Raw genomic sequence first — 16,075 nt, forward strand, 5'->3', positions numbered from 1 at the left:
TGTTCCAAGGTCAACAAAATATGTTGACTTAGAAACACATCTAATTCAACAAAATCAGGAAATGCCACCAGATATACTGCTGATACAATGGGTCCAAAAAGTTCCAGTTAGGTCACATCACTCCATATTTTAATCTTCCAGAACTACAGAACTACTTATTATCTAACCTTTTATATTCTTCCTGCTCAAGAGTAGTATTCGGGAAGATGCCCTAACACGAAGGCCATAAGGGTTATTCTTATACTCTGCAATAAAATGGTATTTCCCTCCTTCTATCAGGTCATCTTGCAAATCTTTTACAGTACAATGCAGGTTTTTTCTAAGTTGCTCTAATCAAAATGTTTTTTGATATTGAATCATTTTGACTGCATATGTATATATGAAATACACTTGTGAAATAATAATGAAACAAATTATGAGGAGGTAAATTATTATTACATGTAGAGTCACGTACTGGTGTGAGGAAAATATTTTATTTAATTAAAGTTATTAAAAATCAAATCAAAATGAAATTTCAAGTTGATTATATTACTTATGAAACCAGCATAAGAACATGCCATGTTTTTTGGATTTCAAATAATCTGGTATGTTCTTTTTCATCTTGTTTGAATGTCCTGCATTGTAATCTCTCTTTTTTTCCTCTTTCTGTAGATAATGGCTCATGGACACAGCTGTGGCTGGTGTCTGAGTATCATGAGCACGGGTCTCTTTTTGATTACCTGAACAGATACACAGTATCAGTGGAGGGGATGATAGTTCTGGCACTGTCCATTGCCAGTGGCATTGCCCACCTGCACATGGAGATTATTGGCACTCAAGGTATGGATCGCACGCAGTAGAAATATGGGACTATGCAATGAAACATCAGTTTGATTTTTGTTTTGTTTTTGTTTTTATTTCTCTACGGGAAAAACACCTTTAGTGGGAGAAAAACACTTAGTCGTGGAAATCCATCTTCTTTTGTCAACACAGTGCAATAAATGAAATAAATGTAGTTACATCTTAAGTGTAATACTGATCATGGAATAAATGTAATTAATATGTAAGACAAGTAAGCAAAGGCGAAGTCGTTATCTGGGTTGTAGTTCAACACACTGGTAGTCTTGGTAGACTTGGATTTGCACTTTCAGACTTGCATTTTCAGACAGTTGCACTTTCACTAGTGACATGACTTGCAGTCGTTTTTATTTTTTATTTTGTTCTATTTATTGATTACTTTTTGATTGAATCTCCCAGCATTTTATAACAATAGCCAGGTGGTGAAGATAAGAAAAAAAGACACTAAATTATGAAGTCACTTCCAATCGCCACTTGTGCACTCTGCTACTTGCGATATCACTTGCAATAGACACAAATCGTGCTTATTGTCAATGGTGACAAGATGCTGTGATGCTTAAATTAGTAAAACTAATTTAGTACTATAATGTACAGGGTCCTGCAAGAAAAAGACCTGCAAATCTGTACTGCATGAGAACATCAGAATATGACCACAATACACAAAATTATATTAATAAACTGTATATTGAATTTGATATTTTAATAGCATTTTAATACATTAAAGCCATATTAAGTGTTTCTGTTTTTTTTCTATGGGAGGAAAACTTTGCGTATTGCGTTCATATTTTGCTGTTCTGTGGCCACAGATTTGCAGGTCTTATCTTTTTCTTCTATAGATGACTTGCAGGACCCTGTACGTTGTACTACTAAATTAGTTTTAATCATTTAAGCACCACAGCATCTGGTCTCCATTGACAACATGCATGATTTCTGTCGATTGCAAGTGATGTCACGTGGCGTAGAGTGCAAGTGGTGATTGCAAGTGACTTTGTAATTTAGTTTATTTTTTCTTGGCTTCACCACCTGGCTACTGTTGTAGAATGTCAATCAAAAAGTGATCAATACATAGAACAAAATAAAAAATAAAAAAGACTGCAAGTGCAAATCTGAGAGTGCAAGTCTACAGCCAGACCCTCCTGAGTGATCTGCAAAGCATCCCTCACTATCTGGCTGGTATTACAAGATTGATTATTGAGCTTGTTTATAGAGATAGCAAGACATACAGCCAGTTCCCTTCAGGAACTCGAGCTGTGTTGAAATGCTATGGGAACGCCTTCAGCGTAACCACATTCTGAATCATGTGTGTAATCAGTCTAATGGATGGGCGTGACATCACAGGTGGTGTGACATAAAGACCAGGAAGCTTAAAAGCACGTGCGGTGGATACAGCAGCAGCTTTCTGTCATTCAGCAAGCGCTCTGTGGGTGTGTCAGTTCTCTCCATTTGTGTGTCTTATAGGCTGTGTGTTCCTCCCTGCCCACGATACATTACTGGTGGGAATACACATAGTCTGTGTTGTCTGCTTGTACTTCTAGGGAGCTGGCTGCCATATTGCGAGCATTAGCCACTGCGTATGCTTTGCTCCCGGAAGGCTCTCTTTAAGGAGGGAGCCTTCACCAGTATTCCTCGTGGTGCCGGCCCCACTTCTGCCAAGGCAGAGTGGCTGCTGCACTCATGGGGATCGCAAATGGATCTGGTGGAGGGAATGGAGTCATGGCGAGTCCCATTCTTCTTCTTCCTCACCCAACAGATCTAGTGCTCGCTCTCTGAGATTGTAAGCCCACTCCGCCGTTTATTCCCCCCAGGGAGAGGGCTCAGCGCTTTGCCTGTCTTACGCAGAGGTGCTTGACGTTGTCGTCAATGAGGACTCACCCTCTCAGTCTCCCATGTATGAAGAACTATTGGAGGTTGTTACTTAACGTGGCCAAGTTAAAGATCGACTGGCCTGCCGAAAAACAGGCAGAACAGCTGAAAAGCAAACTCGATGATTGTTTTTTGCGGAGTAAGCCACTACCTCCACGCCGGAGCCTGCCCTTCTTCCCCAATCTCCACATTGAGGTGTTGAGGTCATGGGTAAGACCCTTCTCAGCGGTTCCTCTCTAACCACTCTCTAGCTTTTGGGGTTGCTGGGCGGGAGCAGTCCCTTCCGTCTACCAGCTCCCCATAGCGGGAGACCAGGGTCTTCTAAGGTGAAGCCAGATCTATCTGCGGACCGTTCTTCTGTCTAAGATTCCTCAGCCAAGGAGTCATGGCTCAGGACTTTAGATGGCATCTCTCTTCAGTGCCCTAAGGATCTGCTATCCCTACCACCCATGGTGCTTTAGGCAACAGAGGTCTCTGGCGAGCACTTTTCTCAGTTTCTGCCTGGAAATGTAGTGGTACTGAAAGGCTTGCTACCTCTTCAGAGATCTCTAGAGCAGCTAGTTGGGCTGTCCCCTGCCGGTCCACTGCCTCAGGGCACCAAGCTAGCTGTTCTGATTACACCAAAGGTCAGTCTCAAGAGACTGATTCCCTTATTAGAATATTTGCCAGTGTTGAAGCTTCTGCCAAATGTGTCTAAATGGGTACTATATACTGTAGAGAGAGGCTTCAGAATCCAGTTTGGATCTCCACCACATCGTTTCTGCATGGTTCTTCCCATACTGGTGGGCCCCGAACAGGCTCTGGTAATGGAACAAGAAGGAAATACTCAGTGGTGGCTCAAGACCAAGGGGTTCTCCCCAACAATGATGTGATGCCTACATGCCTTAAATGTGGAGGAAGCCTTGGTTCCCTTTCAGTTGGTCACGTTCTACGTTACGTCAGGAAGAGAATCACGAATGACGAATGGGAAATGAGCCAATGGTACACAGAGTACCTTGGTCTGTGGAATTTGCATTGTGAGCTCCGCCCTGAGTGGGTACATAATGAGCAGCGCGAGCAACTTGCACTCAAGCTTTCACTTCGGAGCTGAGCACATCGAGTGTTTACAAGCGAGTAAGCTGGTGTTGGTGTGTTGGCGTGATTCAGCGGTTCGTCTGGGTTTCCTGCAGCAGCTCCCACGTTCCCCTGAGTGCTTCAGCACCACTGAAAGAGCTTTTTTCTCTCACTAAAATAGTAAATGGGTTGAATTTGCATATTTTAAAGATGTCATTTCGCCTGTGTGTTTCTGGGTGTGGTCGATATATCGCTCCTTGTGACGTGTCACATGTCTGGGCTTTCAGCACGATGCGACTGCGTTTGGATGACTTATGTTCTTGATCAGGCTCGGCTATGCGATTCAGTTCGCCCTGTCTCCCCGTGTCTTCACGAAAGTCGCGGAGGGAGCCCCGGCTCCTCTCAGGGACCGAGGTGTCTGTATCCTCAACTACCTTGATGACAGGCTGATTCTACCTCACTCTCGAGCGTGGTTGTGTTAGCACAGGGATTTGGTGCTCAGACACCTCGCCCGGCTGGGTCTTCGGGTCACCTGGGAAAAGACTCTCCCCTGTGCAGAGGATCTCTTTTCTCTGTATGGAAATAGACTCAGTCGCCATGTTCGCGAAGCTTACGAATGAGAGCGTGCAGTCATTGCTGAATTGCCTGAGACAATTCGAGGGCAAGAGAGCGGTTCCACTGAAACAGTTTTAGAGGCTCCTGGGGCATATGGCATCCACAGCTGCAGTCATACTGCTCGGGTTACTCCATATGAGACCGTTTAAGCACTGGCTTCATGACTGAGTCCCGAGATGGGCATGGCAACAGGGCACGCTCCGAGAGACCGCCACTCCAGCCTGCCTCCGAACCTTCACCCCATGGTTGGACCTCTCGTTTCTATGGGCTGGCGTTCCCCTAGAATCTATGTCCAGACATGTTGTGGTGTCAACAGATGCCTCTGCCACAGGCTGGGGTGCCATGTGCAACGGGCATGCTGTGTCAGGCTCCTGGACAGGACCCTGACTTCTGTGGCATGTCAATTGCCTCGAGTTGCTAGCAGTGTGGCTTGCTCTGCACCACTTCAGGGCCCTGCTGAAGGACAAGCACGATCTGGTCCGTACGGACAACACTGCGACCATAGCGTACATCAACCGTCAGGGCGGTCTATGCTTCATTGTGCAAGATCAGGGAGGACAAGGAGCAGGTCCTCATGGTTGTGCTCATGGTTTTTGTATCCCTGGCCAATTCCTCTGAGGAAAGACCTTCTTTCTCAGAGACGGGGCACCCTCTGGCACCAGACACGCCTTTGCTTTGAAGTGGAACCTCTTCGTCACTTGGTGTTCTTCACATCGTGAGGACCCCTGGAAATGCCCGATCGAGTCAGTGCTTTCCTTTCTTCAGGAAGGGTTGGAACGAAGGCTGTCTCCTTCCGCCCTGAAGGTCTATGTGGCCGCCATTTCGGCTCACCATGACCCTGTTGAAGGTTAGTCTCTTGGGAAGCATGATCTGATCATCAGGTTCCTGAGAGGGGCCAGGAGGCTCAATCCGCCTCGCCCTCAGCAAGTTCCCACTTGGGACCTCACAGTGGTTTTATCGACAGAACTCAGTGCCTTAGGACCTCAGACCAGCTCTTTGTTTGTTACGGAGGCCAGCAGAAGGTAAAGGCTGTCTCCAAGCAGTATCCCACTGGATAGTGGATGCTATTGTACTGGCTTATCAGGCTCAAGACCTGCCATGCCCCCTAGGGGTGAGAGCTCACTCAACTAGGAGTGTAGCTTCCTGTTGGGCGCTGGCGCATGGCGCCTCGCTAACAGACATTTGTAGAGCTGCGGGCTGGGCGACACCTAACACGTTTGACTAAATGTAAACGTAAATGTAATTCCTGAGTACATGAACCACTCATAGCTAATTAGTCAAAATAAATGAATAACGTGGAATAACCTGTAATAAAATTTTCACTTTCTAAATATAATTAAACACTAAGGACTACCTTGAAAATGATTGGTCAGGTATATGATGTGCACTGTTATTAAACTGGCTTATTGCTCTTGGGACAGGGAAGCCTGCCATTGCCCACAGAGACATAAAGTCAAAGAACATTCTGGTAAAGAAGAATGGAACTGCTGTGATTGCTGATCTTGGTTTGGCTGTCAAACACGACTCCAACACCAACACTGTTGACATCCCCATTAACCACAGAGTGGGCACCAAGAGGTTAGACATTATTTTGCTTACATACATTGTTACTTTAAGTATTAAATCATAAAAACTTCAGTGGAAGAGCCAGTCACTGTATTTGAGTCAGCGGTCTCTTAGTAAAAACATACAGGATAAGAGAATTGTTTGCATGTGCAGACAGGTGCTATAATATGACTAATAAAAACTTTCTATTTACTATCATTGTCTGTATGTTTTAGGCTTTGGATTTGTGTAATTAAGATTCTTGAGTGATAAAGAGCATGTATCTTTGCATTTATGTGTGTCTGTGTGTGTTTGTTCTCTGTTCCTCTCTGTGAACTCTTCATTGTTTGCTTTCAGGTGTATGAAGTCATCTTGATGGAGGTTAATGTGTTCATGTGGTGTGGGTACATTACTTTAATGTGAGTGTGTTTGTTTCTACAGGTATATGGCTCCCGAGATCCTGGATGATTCCATAAACACGAGCAGTTTTGAGTCATTTAAGCGTGCTGATATCTATTCACTTGGCCTGGTGTTCTGGGAACTTGCTCGCAGATGTTCTGTCCAAGGTGCCTTCCTGTGTTAAAGATTGTTCATATACAAATAAGTATACACCAGCAGTGGACTGATTTAAATTGTTTTTATCCATGGATGTTTTGAGTAAATAATGGTTCCTTATATACTGAAATGGCCTGTGTGTGTGTTTTATATGTGAAGTAAATGACAGATAGATAGACGATGCCTGTTCAGTGTTCAGAAACATTGCCCCCTGGGTCAATTAGAGGTAATAGGAAGTATTTCCTTAGCAATAATATAAAAATAAATAATATATATGGTTAAGGTCAACAAACATTATGATAAGTTTCGTCTGAGATAGTTGAAAGACAAGGTGGTGTCACTGTTTTAAACTACAGTATTGTATAGACCTGAGAGTAAACCCATATCCGGGGAAGTTGTGGCCTAATGGTTAGAGAGTCGGGTTTCAATCGAAGGGTTGTGAGTTTGAGTCTCGGGCCGGCAGGAATTGTAGGTTGGGGGAGTGCATGTACAGTGCTCTCTCCACCCTCAATACCACGATTTAGGTGCCCTTGAGCAAGGCATCAAACCCCCAACTGCTCCCCGGGTGCCGCAGCATAAATGGCTGCCCACTGCTCCGGGTGTGTGTTCACAGTGTGTGTGTGTGTGTTCACTGCTCTGTGTGTGTGCACTTTGGATGGGTTAAATGCAGAGCACGAATTCTGAGTATGGGTCACCATACTTGGCTGAATGTCATGTCACTTCATATCCTGTGTGCTACTACTAATGCTACTATTCACATTTGAAAAGCCAGTCGAAACAGTATTTACACAGAAGTCTTAAAGACACATTTGAATACAACACCTTGTTCAATTGTTTTTAAAAATGAAAGCTAGCTGAGAGCTACCAATGTTATACAGTACTTAAATCTCCTAATGTATCAATCCAAGCTGTTATACACAGTGTTGTTAAAATGTGCTGGAAATATATATATATATATATATATATATATATATATATATAAAAAGTACTGATACACACACACTGACATAATTTTACCAAATTTTATGACAAAAGCCAACAAATAGAATTAGCAGCACAATGCACTTTTTATTTGCCTAAACAGTGAAAATCATCATCAAAAATCAATCAATCAATCAATCATAACATGTTATCTACATGTTGAAATAAAGTTTTGACCATTTTTAAAATGATAACATATCAGCCTTTAAATGTTTTTTTTTTTCTGATGAGTCAGAGTTATAAATTAAATTAACTGGTCCATAAATAGTTCTACATAAGCTAATGTGCATTCTAAAAGTCTCAACACTTCTGATAACAAAGCAGGCTATTTTCCATCAATCAGTTAAGATCAACAACTAAAATCTGGTCTGAATGAATTTGTAAATCCACGGTTTGACAGCAGAGGACGCTTACGAACTGCAGAACAGAGCTGTTTCCACTGTAACCTCTGTAAACAAAGCTGCTGCTGTGCTTGCTTTATGACGCATTACACAGGGGGGATGAAATGCAAATGCAAACGAAACTTTTCTGAAGACAATCGGTTTGCTATTATGCATTCACACAAATAATGAAATCATATATTATTTCATTTAAATTCCCTCAGCAGTCTGCCTCCAGTCATTTTTTTTCCACACAAAACGAAACTATGTGTTGCATCTGCTTGCTGAACTGTATTTACTGTGAGTTTATATTATTATATTATATATATGATCATAAAAATAACCTCATGGCAAATATGTCAAAATGTCTTGGCGAGCTACCTCCAATCTGGCTGCTGCTTTTTTTTTTTAATAAACTCTTATGAATGCCTTGTGCTCTGCAGGGATTTATGAAGATTTCCAGTTGCCTTATTATGACCAGGTGCAATCAGACCCATCAGTGGATGATATGAGGAAGGTGGTGTGTGAACAGAAACTACGACCCAACATTCCCAACCAGTGGCAGAGCTGTGAGGTTTGTGTGATAAACCTACCATTCAGGTGACATTTGATTATATGTCATTTATATGAGGAATCTATTGAAGTTAATAATAATGTAGCTAATGTAATAATGCTTTGAAGGTTTATACTATACAACTACATTATTTTCCTTTTGAAAACATCTTAAATTAACATAATAAAAGAAAATGCTCCTCATCATAATACTACTTCTTGATTATTTGTGTTTAAAGAGTTAGTTCACCCTAAAAACAAAATTCTCTCATTAGTTACTCACCCTCATGTTATTCCAAGCATGTAAGACTAGATCTTATTTTGTTTATTTTTGTTCAGTAAATATCAACTTTAAGAAATATGATTTTCCTGGACACAGAAAATAACTCTTCCTACTATGTACAGTGTTGGAACCTGTAGCAATATCAGTCTGTTGAAGGGACTTTGGGAACACTGCAACAATCTTATTAACAAATCTACAGAATCCACAATAACCAATCTAAACATAAACACACATAATTACACATCTCTATCCAAACATACAATGAAACAAGATAAGAGATAAATGTTTTCACATATATTAAACATTATTTCTGCTTCAAGATTTAAGTAGATAAAAGTATAGAATCACTCATGTGCTGAACGCTTGTGTTTAATTCAGGCACTGAGGGTTATGGGTAAGATCATGCGGGAGTGCTGGTACGCCAGTCCAGCTGCTCGGCTGACAGCACTACGTGTCAAGAAGACTGTACCTCAGGTAACTGTGGTCAAGGACATTAAAGAGTAAGCCAGTGGCCTGGTGCCCCTCTTATCTCTGTCTGTCAGTGTTATTGTGACATTTCAGATGCTCAGTTGAGATGCCAAAGATTCCAGGAGCTTAAGAGGGAAATGTTATCGTGTGCTGTCTAAGCATTAGGAGAATTAACGAAAGAGAGTATATTTTGTTTCTTAGTCAATAGATGGTGATAGAGTACTAATACTGTATACTGCTACCTCATCTGATCCTGTAAGTGTCAAATGCTTGGAGTTGCACTTGTTATGCTTTGTGCCATTAATGTTTTGCTTGGTGTTACTTAAAAAAACACAGTGTTAAAAATATAAGTTGAAATGTCTATACACACACAGACCAACAAACAGGACCAACATTTTTTTAAGACCATGTTTTGATGTCAGACCGTGTAATTTGGTCTGCAGAAGTAAGCTTGATTTTTTTTTTTTTTATGCATTGTGCAGATTGTGGTTTCCTGGAACTATTTTTCTACTGTTTAACACAGCTCTCATCATTTTCGATTGTACTGTCTAACTGTAGGAGGATTCCCTGTAAGCCCTATCATTTCTGAATGTAGAAAGAATAGTTTGCGTTTTGTGTATATGCAAATGTCTGGGCCAAACCCTGATGTCTAAAGCAAAAAAAAGGAAAGAAAAGAAAAACAAGAAAAAGAAAAAAGTTATTTAACTGATCATCCAAAGCCTTTTAACCAGATTCTTCTCAGAGCAGGGGTCTCCAACCTTTTATATTTCACAGACAGGTGAAAATATATATGTGGACCAGCTGGATGTCAATGCGGTGTTTGAGGTGTGATCATGTTAACTATTATTAATTTGTTTTTTGTTTTGTTTGTTTTTTTACATTAAATTTACATTAAATCAGCACAATTATATGATTCTCATAGCTATTGATGTGAGATCTGTTATATAGATTCAAATTCAAGTGCGACTCCTTTGACTCAAGAAGTGAAACCAGACAGCCATGCATTCGTAGATGCGGCTCTGTCTGCATATCCCAATGCAAAAGGATCAAATTTGCCTCATATGTAGTAATTCAGGGACTTGAAAATCTCTGCCTCAGTTTTACTGCTGTAGTTGACATTAAAGGCACCCATGCACTTTGGCTTGAAATATATTGCACATAAACCAGTATGTCCATTGGTCAATTTGTCGAGCTGCAGTGCATACCACAGTGACTTGTTTTGCCTGTCTAACAATTGTACTTCAATTTCATCGATTCGCAGTCTGAATGTGGTAGCTGAAAGGACTTCTTTAGTGAGATGGTCAGACATCAAGTAAGACTTTTAGTGCAGACATGGCCATTAGCCAGGCTTTGAAAATTATTATAGAATTGTGCTATAATAACGCCTATAAATACAACTTAATTATATATCCTATTTATTGCATCAAAGTTTGTTAATACTATATATTTATGAGGTGGATTAACGTGTTATGAAAACTGTATTGTTATGACAACTATATTTATGTGGAGGATTAGCATTTTATGACAACACCTGCAAGTCAGTTCCAGTGCCGCAGAAGCATAAGTCATACTTATTTTAGCGTCTTCGACCTGGGTTCGAATCCACCTTTTGGCGAAAATATTTCTCCCTTTTCAAATTTCAAATCACATTAGAAAAGCATTTATTTTAATTGAAAATTAAGTAAATAATCAAAAAGTTAAGGGTAGGTGTAGGGAGGGCTTTATTGTCCCAATAAGGTGGCATACGTTAAATTAGACTCAATAAGTTATTATTACATACTCTTCCAATGTACTACAATACTGAGGTGCAGATAATTGCCACTATTTGCAGTATTTGCAGAAAATCTTGCTATTTTAACATAGTATAAATAGAATCTATAGATATTTGCACTTAGTGTAAATAGCCGCTGCCTTTTTTAATTGCAGGCAGGCTAATGTGTTGCCAGATGTTGCTATTAAAATAAACAGAAACCTATAAATAAATAAAATAAACTGAAATAATTTCAAATATTTTGGAAATTAGATAAAATAAAGTTATTGCTGACCCTAATCCGCGTATCAAATTAATTGGAAAAACGAGTCAAAAACGCTTACAATACCTGGATCTGGCAACATGAAAGCTGCGTCTCGCGCTCTCAGTTGAACTACCTAACTGAAGACTCGTTCACTTCGGAAGGATCTCGCAGCTATTATTTTCATACCATTGACACTAAACATTCTGAATTATACATGCAGACATTCAAATGAGGAGTATAGCAGCATATGAGTCAATCAGAGAACAAATTTTATTTTCAAACATGAAAAATTTGCCGAGGTGACCTCATAGCTGGCTACCGCCATGAGTGCAGCCATGTTTGAAGACATGGTGGCTTTCATTGACCAATTTGCTAATACACATGCTCCAAAGCGTGTGAACGGCCCATAGCCACAAAATCATATTTTAGTTATATTTAAGTCATCAACTCTTTGGTTAAAGGCAGCTTTCCTTTTTCTTATCAGTAGATGCATTATCGCCATTCCATGTTCTTTTCCTGCCTTCTTCACTAAATAAACCTTTAAGGGATGTCTGCTGCAATAGTGAAACTGATGTTCTCTGAAATGAGAGCCTCTCCATTAAATTAGATAGTGGCACTTTTTCAATAAATTATTTTTTTCTGCACAGACATTTTTCCCAGATTGTTCTTGTGACTAGTAGCATACAATAGAACAGAATAGAATAGATTTTTATTGTCATTGTACAGCTGTACAACTAATTGTTTTTTTCTCTCACATTGAAAGTACACACATACAAAAATGTACATTAAACAAAATATGAACAATGATACAGAAAAAGTATAAATGTATACAGGTGTACAGTAGACAGTGCAAATGTAAAAAATTATATATATATATATATATATATATATATATATATATATATATATATATATATATATATATATACCAAATGTGCAAAATAGGTATAGTGCAAATGTAGCAAATATTTACAATAGTCAATGAAATATTAATAAATACAAGATAATTAAGGAATAAATATAGAAATATGAGAACAATGTGCTGCACAGCTACACCGATAGCTGTATGAGTGATAAGTGTATAGTTCTTAGTATACCACAACCTTTTAAGCTTGTGATTGTGTGATAAAGTATGTCTCCTATTAATGGGTGTTTTAAGATGGCAAGCAGGTAAAAACTGTTCCGAAGTCTGGAGGTGCATGTCTTGAGGGATCTCTAGCATCTTCCTGAGGTCAACAGAGTAGTTCTTTATTATACTTCTTGCCTGTTGTATGCTTCTGATGCTGTAGATGTAGGGTGATCATATTAAAATCCTGGCTGGGACGTGTCCCGTATGAACAGTGCATATGGTCATATGTAGATGTCAGCAAGTGAAGGTAGCTGTGCACCAGTGATTTTCTCTGCGGAGTTGATGACTCTACAAAGCTTTTTTTTTTTCTCAGCAAAAGTTCAGCCAGCATACCACACCAGAATGCCATGGGAAACTATGCTTCCTACTGAACAGTGGTAAAAGGACACAAGCAGCTGCTGAGACAGGTTAGCTTTTTCTCAGCATCCTCAGAAAGTACAGCCATTGTTGTGCCATCTCGAACAGGGACATTGTGAAATTTAACGGTTGTCACCCTCTCCACCATTTCTCCTCCAACGTATAAAGGGGGTTGGTTCCTCTTTCTGTTTCTGGCAGTTGATGATGAGCTCCTTTGCTTTGAAGGTGTTGAGTGCCAGGTTGTTATTAATGCACCATTCTGAGAGTTTAGCCATCTCCTCCCTGTAGGCTTGTAACCATTTGATATTAACCCCACCACAATGGTGCCATCTGCAAATTTAATGATTGTGTTTGTGCCATCTGCAAATTTAATGATTGTGTTTGTGCCGTGCGATGGTGTGCAGTTGTGGGTGTATAGGGAGTACAACAGAGGACTCAGCATGCAGCATTGTGGTGCTCCAGTGCTGAGGGTCAGAGTGATTGAGTGATGGCCCCCGAGCCTGACAGTCTGTGTGCGGATGGTTAGAAAATCCTTTACCCAGAAACATATGTAATCACTGACACCCAGGTTAAGCAGTCTGGTGACCATTCTGCTTGGAGTGATAGTGTAAAACAGCATTCTTACAAATTTTTCCAGGTGCTCCAAATGATTCAGTGTGGTGTAGAGTGCTGTGTTGATGGCATCGTCAGTTGACTGATGTTGATCCATGGTGGAAAGAAGTGATGATTTAATGTGTTTGAGTACCAGCCTCTGAAGACACTTCATCACAGTGGAAGTGAGAGCTACAGTTCTGTAATCACTAAGACTGATAGCTGTTTTCTTGGGGAAGGGCACAATAGTGGCAGACTTGAGGCAGTTGGGGACAGTGCATGTGGACAAAAAGAGGTTGAAGATATTATAGAAAACCTCTGCCAACTGATCTGCGCAATCTCTGAGTGCCCTTCCTGGAATGCTGCGTGGACCGGCTTCCTTTCTGGGGTTGACACTACGGAGCACTTTTCTGACCTCTGCTGTACTTAACACAAGGTGCCAGGCTGTTAGTTGATGGTAACAGCACAGACACAGTCTCGTCCATGCTGGCATGACATGACGCGTAAATGGGTTGTAGCTTTTAGGTTGGGGACCTCTGATCTAGAGGACTTCTGAATGCCAATGTGAAATATATGAATGTGAAGAAAGTATACATTTTATACTGTTAATACTCAAGTAGTATTTTATTGCACTATACAAAGGCTCTAAGCTGCTCAAGTATATAAATCGACATTCAACATGTTTATTAATCGACTTTCAACTTCTATATTTCAAATGATGGAATAGCCCAGCATATCTAAAACCAAACATAAAATGTTTTGTGTATAAATAGTCATAGGGAGTGTATTGGAGCATTTTAATTTCTTAAAGTTTATAACTGCACAGCTACTTGTCTGCTAAATATTGTGCTTTAAGTCTTTGTGTCTTTGTGTTGTTTCACTGAGATGTAAGGCTGTTCACTAAGGATTTCTCTATTAGCAGTCCCGAGATGTGTGTTTGTGTAACTGAATGTGTGTGATATATGCCTTTTTGTACAGCAATGTAATCTAGAACATTCTTGTCTGTAAATTATATCACTTCGAATGTCTGATTTGGGTTAAAATTGCCTCTGTTGTTGTGACACTAACAAAGCTTGTATTTATGGGATTTTACAAACTCTATGAAGTATATGGATATGATGCATGTTATATTTTAGTCTCAAGTCTTTCATCAGACATTGACATAATTTGCTAAATGCTTTGCATAAATATCCATATTCAAATATTCAATCGGTACCAATAATAAAGTGTTTTCATTCTTTTTTTTTCTGTTAAAGAATGGTCTTGTTTTAACCTGTTTTAATCATTTGCAGAAAAATGTAATGCTAAAAAAGGATTGGAGGAAATGTCTGGAGGAAACCAAATACTTAAAAACTTTGGAAAATCTGCACCATTACAGCCTGATGCTGTTGAGAAATGTTGTAGTTTACTATTTTTAATTTGGGTATTTAATCTGAGATCCTAACAAATGTCACTGTTTCAGACTTTACAAAGTACTGTCTTATGTTGTGAGACAGAACAGAGGCATTTTTATGAGGAGGGTGGAATAGATTATGTAATATATAGCCACTGTCTTTTTGTGAGTAGCATTGTGTTTTGTCTGTGTAAGAGTATTTAATTTTTTGAAATGTAAACCATAAAGTAATAAACTACTTTTCATGATTCGTGTTCCTTTTTATTTCCACATAGTAATGTTAAGTTAATTAGGACAACAATTAAGAAATTAAAGCTGCAAGAAATTATGAAATGGCTCTCATATCCGGGCTCATTGCCACCTGGTGGCTTTAGGAAAACAGTAAAGTGTGGGCAACATGCATTTAAAGTGGAAAATATAGGAGGAATTTATAAAAGTCATTTATATCTGCCAAACTTCTTGCTGCCAGCTGGTGGTGCAATGATTATGAATGTTGGCATGCAGATGTATTCAGGCCAGGAGGGTCTCTTCCCTGTGCATGCATGCTGGTGTCCTTGTGGGTCCAGGAAGGGTGTTTAGATGGAATCCCGCGCTGCTAGAGCCATGAGCTGCCGGACCCACTGTCCAGTCGAGAGCCGAACCCTTATATGGCTGTTAGGACAGGTTGCCAGGCCATTTTTCCCTGAAAAGCGCCGTGGGCCAAGCAGGATGAAGCCAATCAGAAGAAGCTTCTGCCCCTCATGCCCCAGAACAAGAGGGGAGTGTGTGCGGCTGCCGGACTGCGCCACTTACCGAGACCCTTCCTTCCTGCCCCACATTCATGTACTTCCATGTAGCAGAATGACGAGGACACCAGATCCCCTATTTTGAACACCCTTTCCATTTGGACACTTTTATTCCATTTTTGTTATTTTCTGTTAATAAAAGACTCTCTGAGGCCTGATGCCACACCCACTGTGTCTGTCGTTTGCTCCTCCCGCCACATGTGGCATATCCTGTTGTCAACAGATGGCGCTATAATTATAACTTTATATTGATGGGCAGATGTCTTCAGGACAGTATTCTTCCCAAACATGTGAAGTTTGGGGCAGATTGGACATTGCATGTTTAAGTTAGTGTAAAACAAGTAACTACCTGTTGCCAGCAGGTGGCACTATGATTATAACAGAATATTATTGACCTTAAGATGTGTTGGGGCCAGGTCTTTAATCAAACCTGAAGTTTGAGGCAGATTGGACATTGTATGCAGTTCAGAGGTGTAAAATACTTGAGTAATTTTACTTGATTACTGTACTTAAGTATTATTTTGGGGGAATTTGTACTTTACTCAACTACAATTTAAACTAACTACTTGTACTTTTACTTGATTACATTTCTGATCTACATTTATTAAAAGTGCCCAAAACCCTTTTTAGTTACAAATGACAGGAACACAAGTTTAATATCATTTATAAAAAA

The 16,075-nt window shown here is 40.1% G+C and overlaps 1 protein-coding gene across 2 annotated transcripts in view; it reads left to right on the forward strand.

The window, feature by feature from the left end:
• LOC132094835 (TGF-beta receptor type-1) overlaps positions 1–9,572 on the forward strand; it is a 74,837-nt gene extending 65,265 nt beyond the window's left edge. For both annotated transcript variants that reach the window (XM_059499460.1, XM_059499461.1), the window contains 5 exons: positions 652–819; positions 5,790–5,946; positions 6,355–6,479; positions 8,273–8,403; positions 9,043–9,572. In XM_059499460.1, coding sequence (XP_059355443.1) covers positions 652–819; positions 5,790–5,946; positions 6,355–6,479; positions 8,273–8,403; positions 9,043–9,168 — 707 coding nt within the window. In that variant the 3' untranslated portion in view covers positions 9,169–9,572. The remainder of the gene's footprint in view (positions 1–651; positions 820–5,789; positions 5,947–6,354; positions 6,480–8,272; positions 8,404–9,042) is intronic.
• The last annotated feature ends 6,503 nt before the right edge of the window (positions 9,573–16,075 follow it).

This window comes from Carassius carassius, chromosome 19 (assembly GCF_963082965.1).
Source record: "Carassius carassius chromosome 19, fCarCar2.1, whole genome shotgun sequence".
NCBI classification, from domain to species: domain Eukaryota; kingdom Metazoa; phylum Chordata; class Actinopteri; order Cypriniformes; family Cyprinidae; genus Carassius; species Carassius carassius.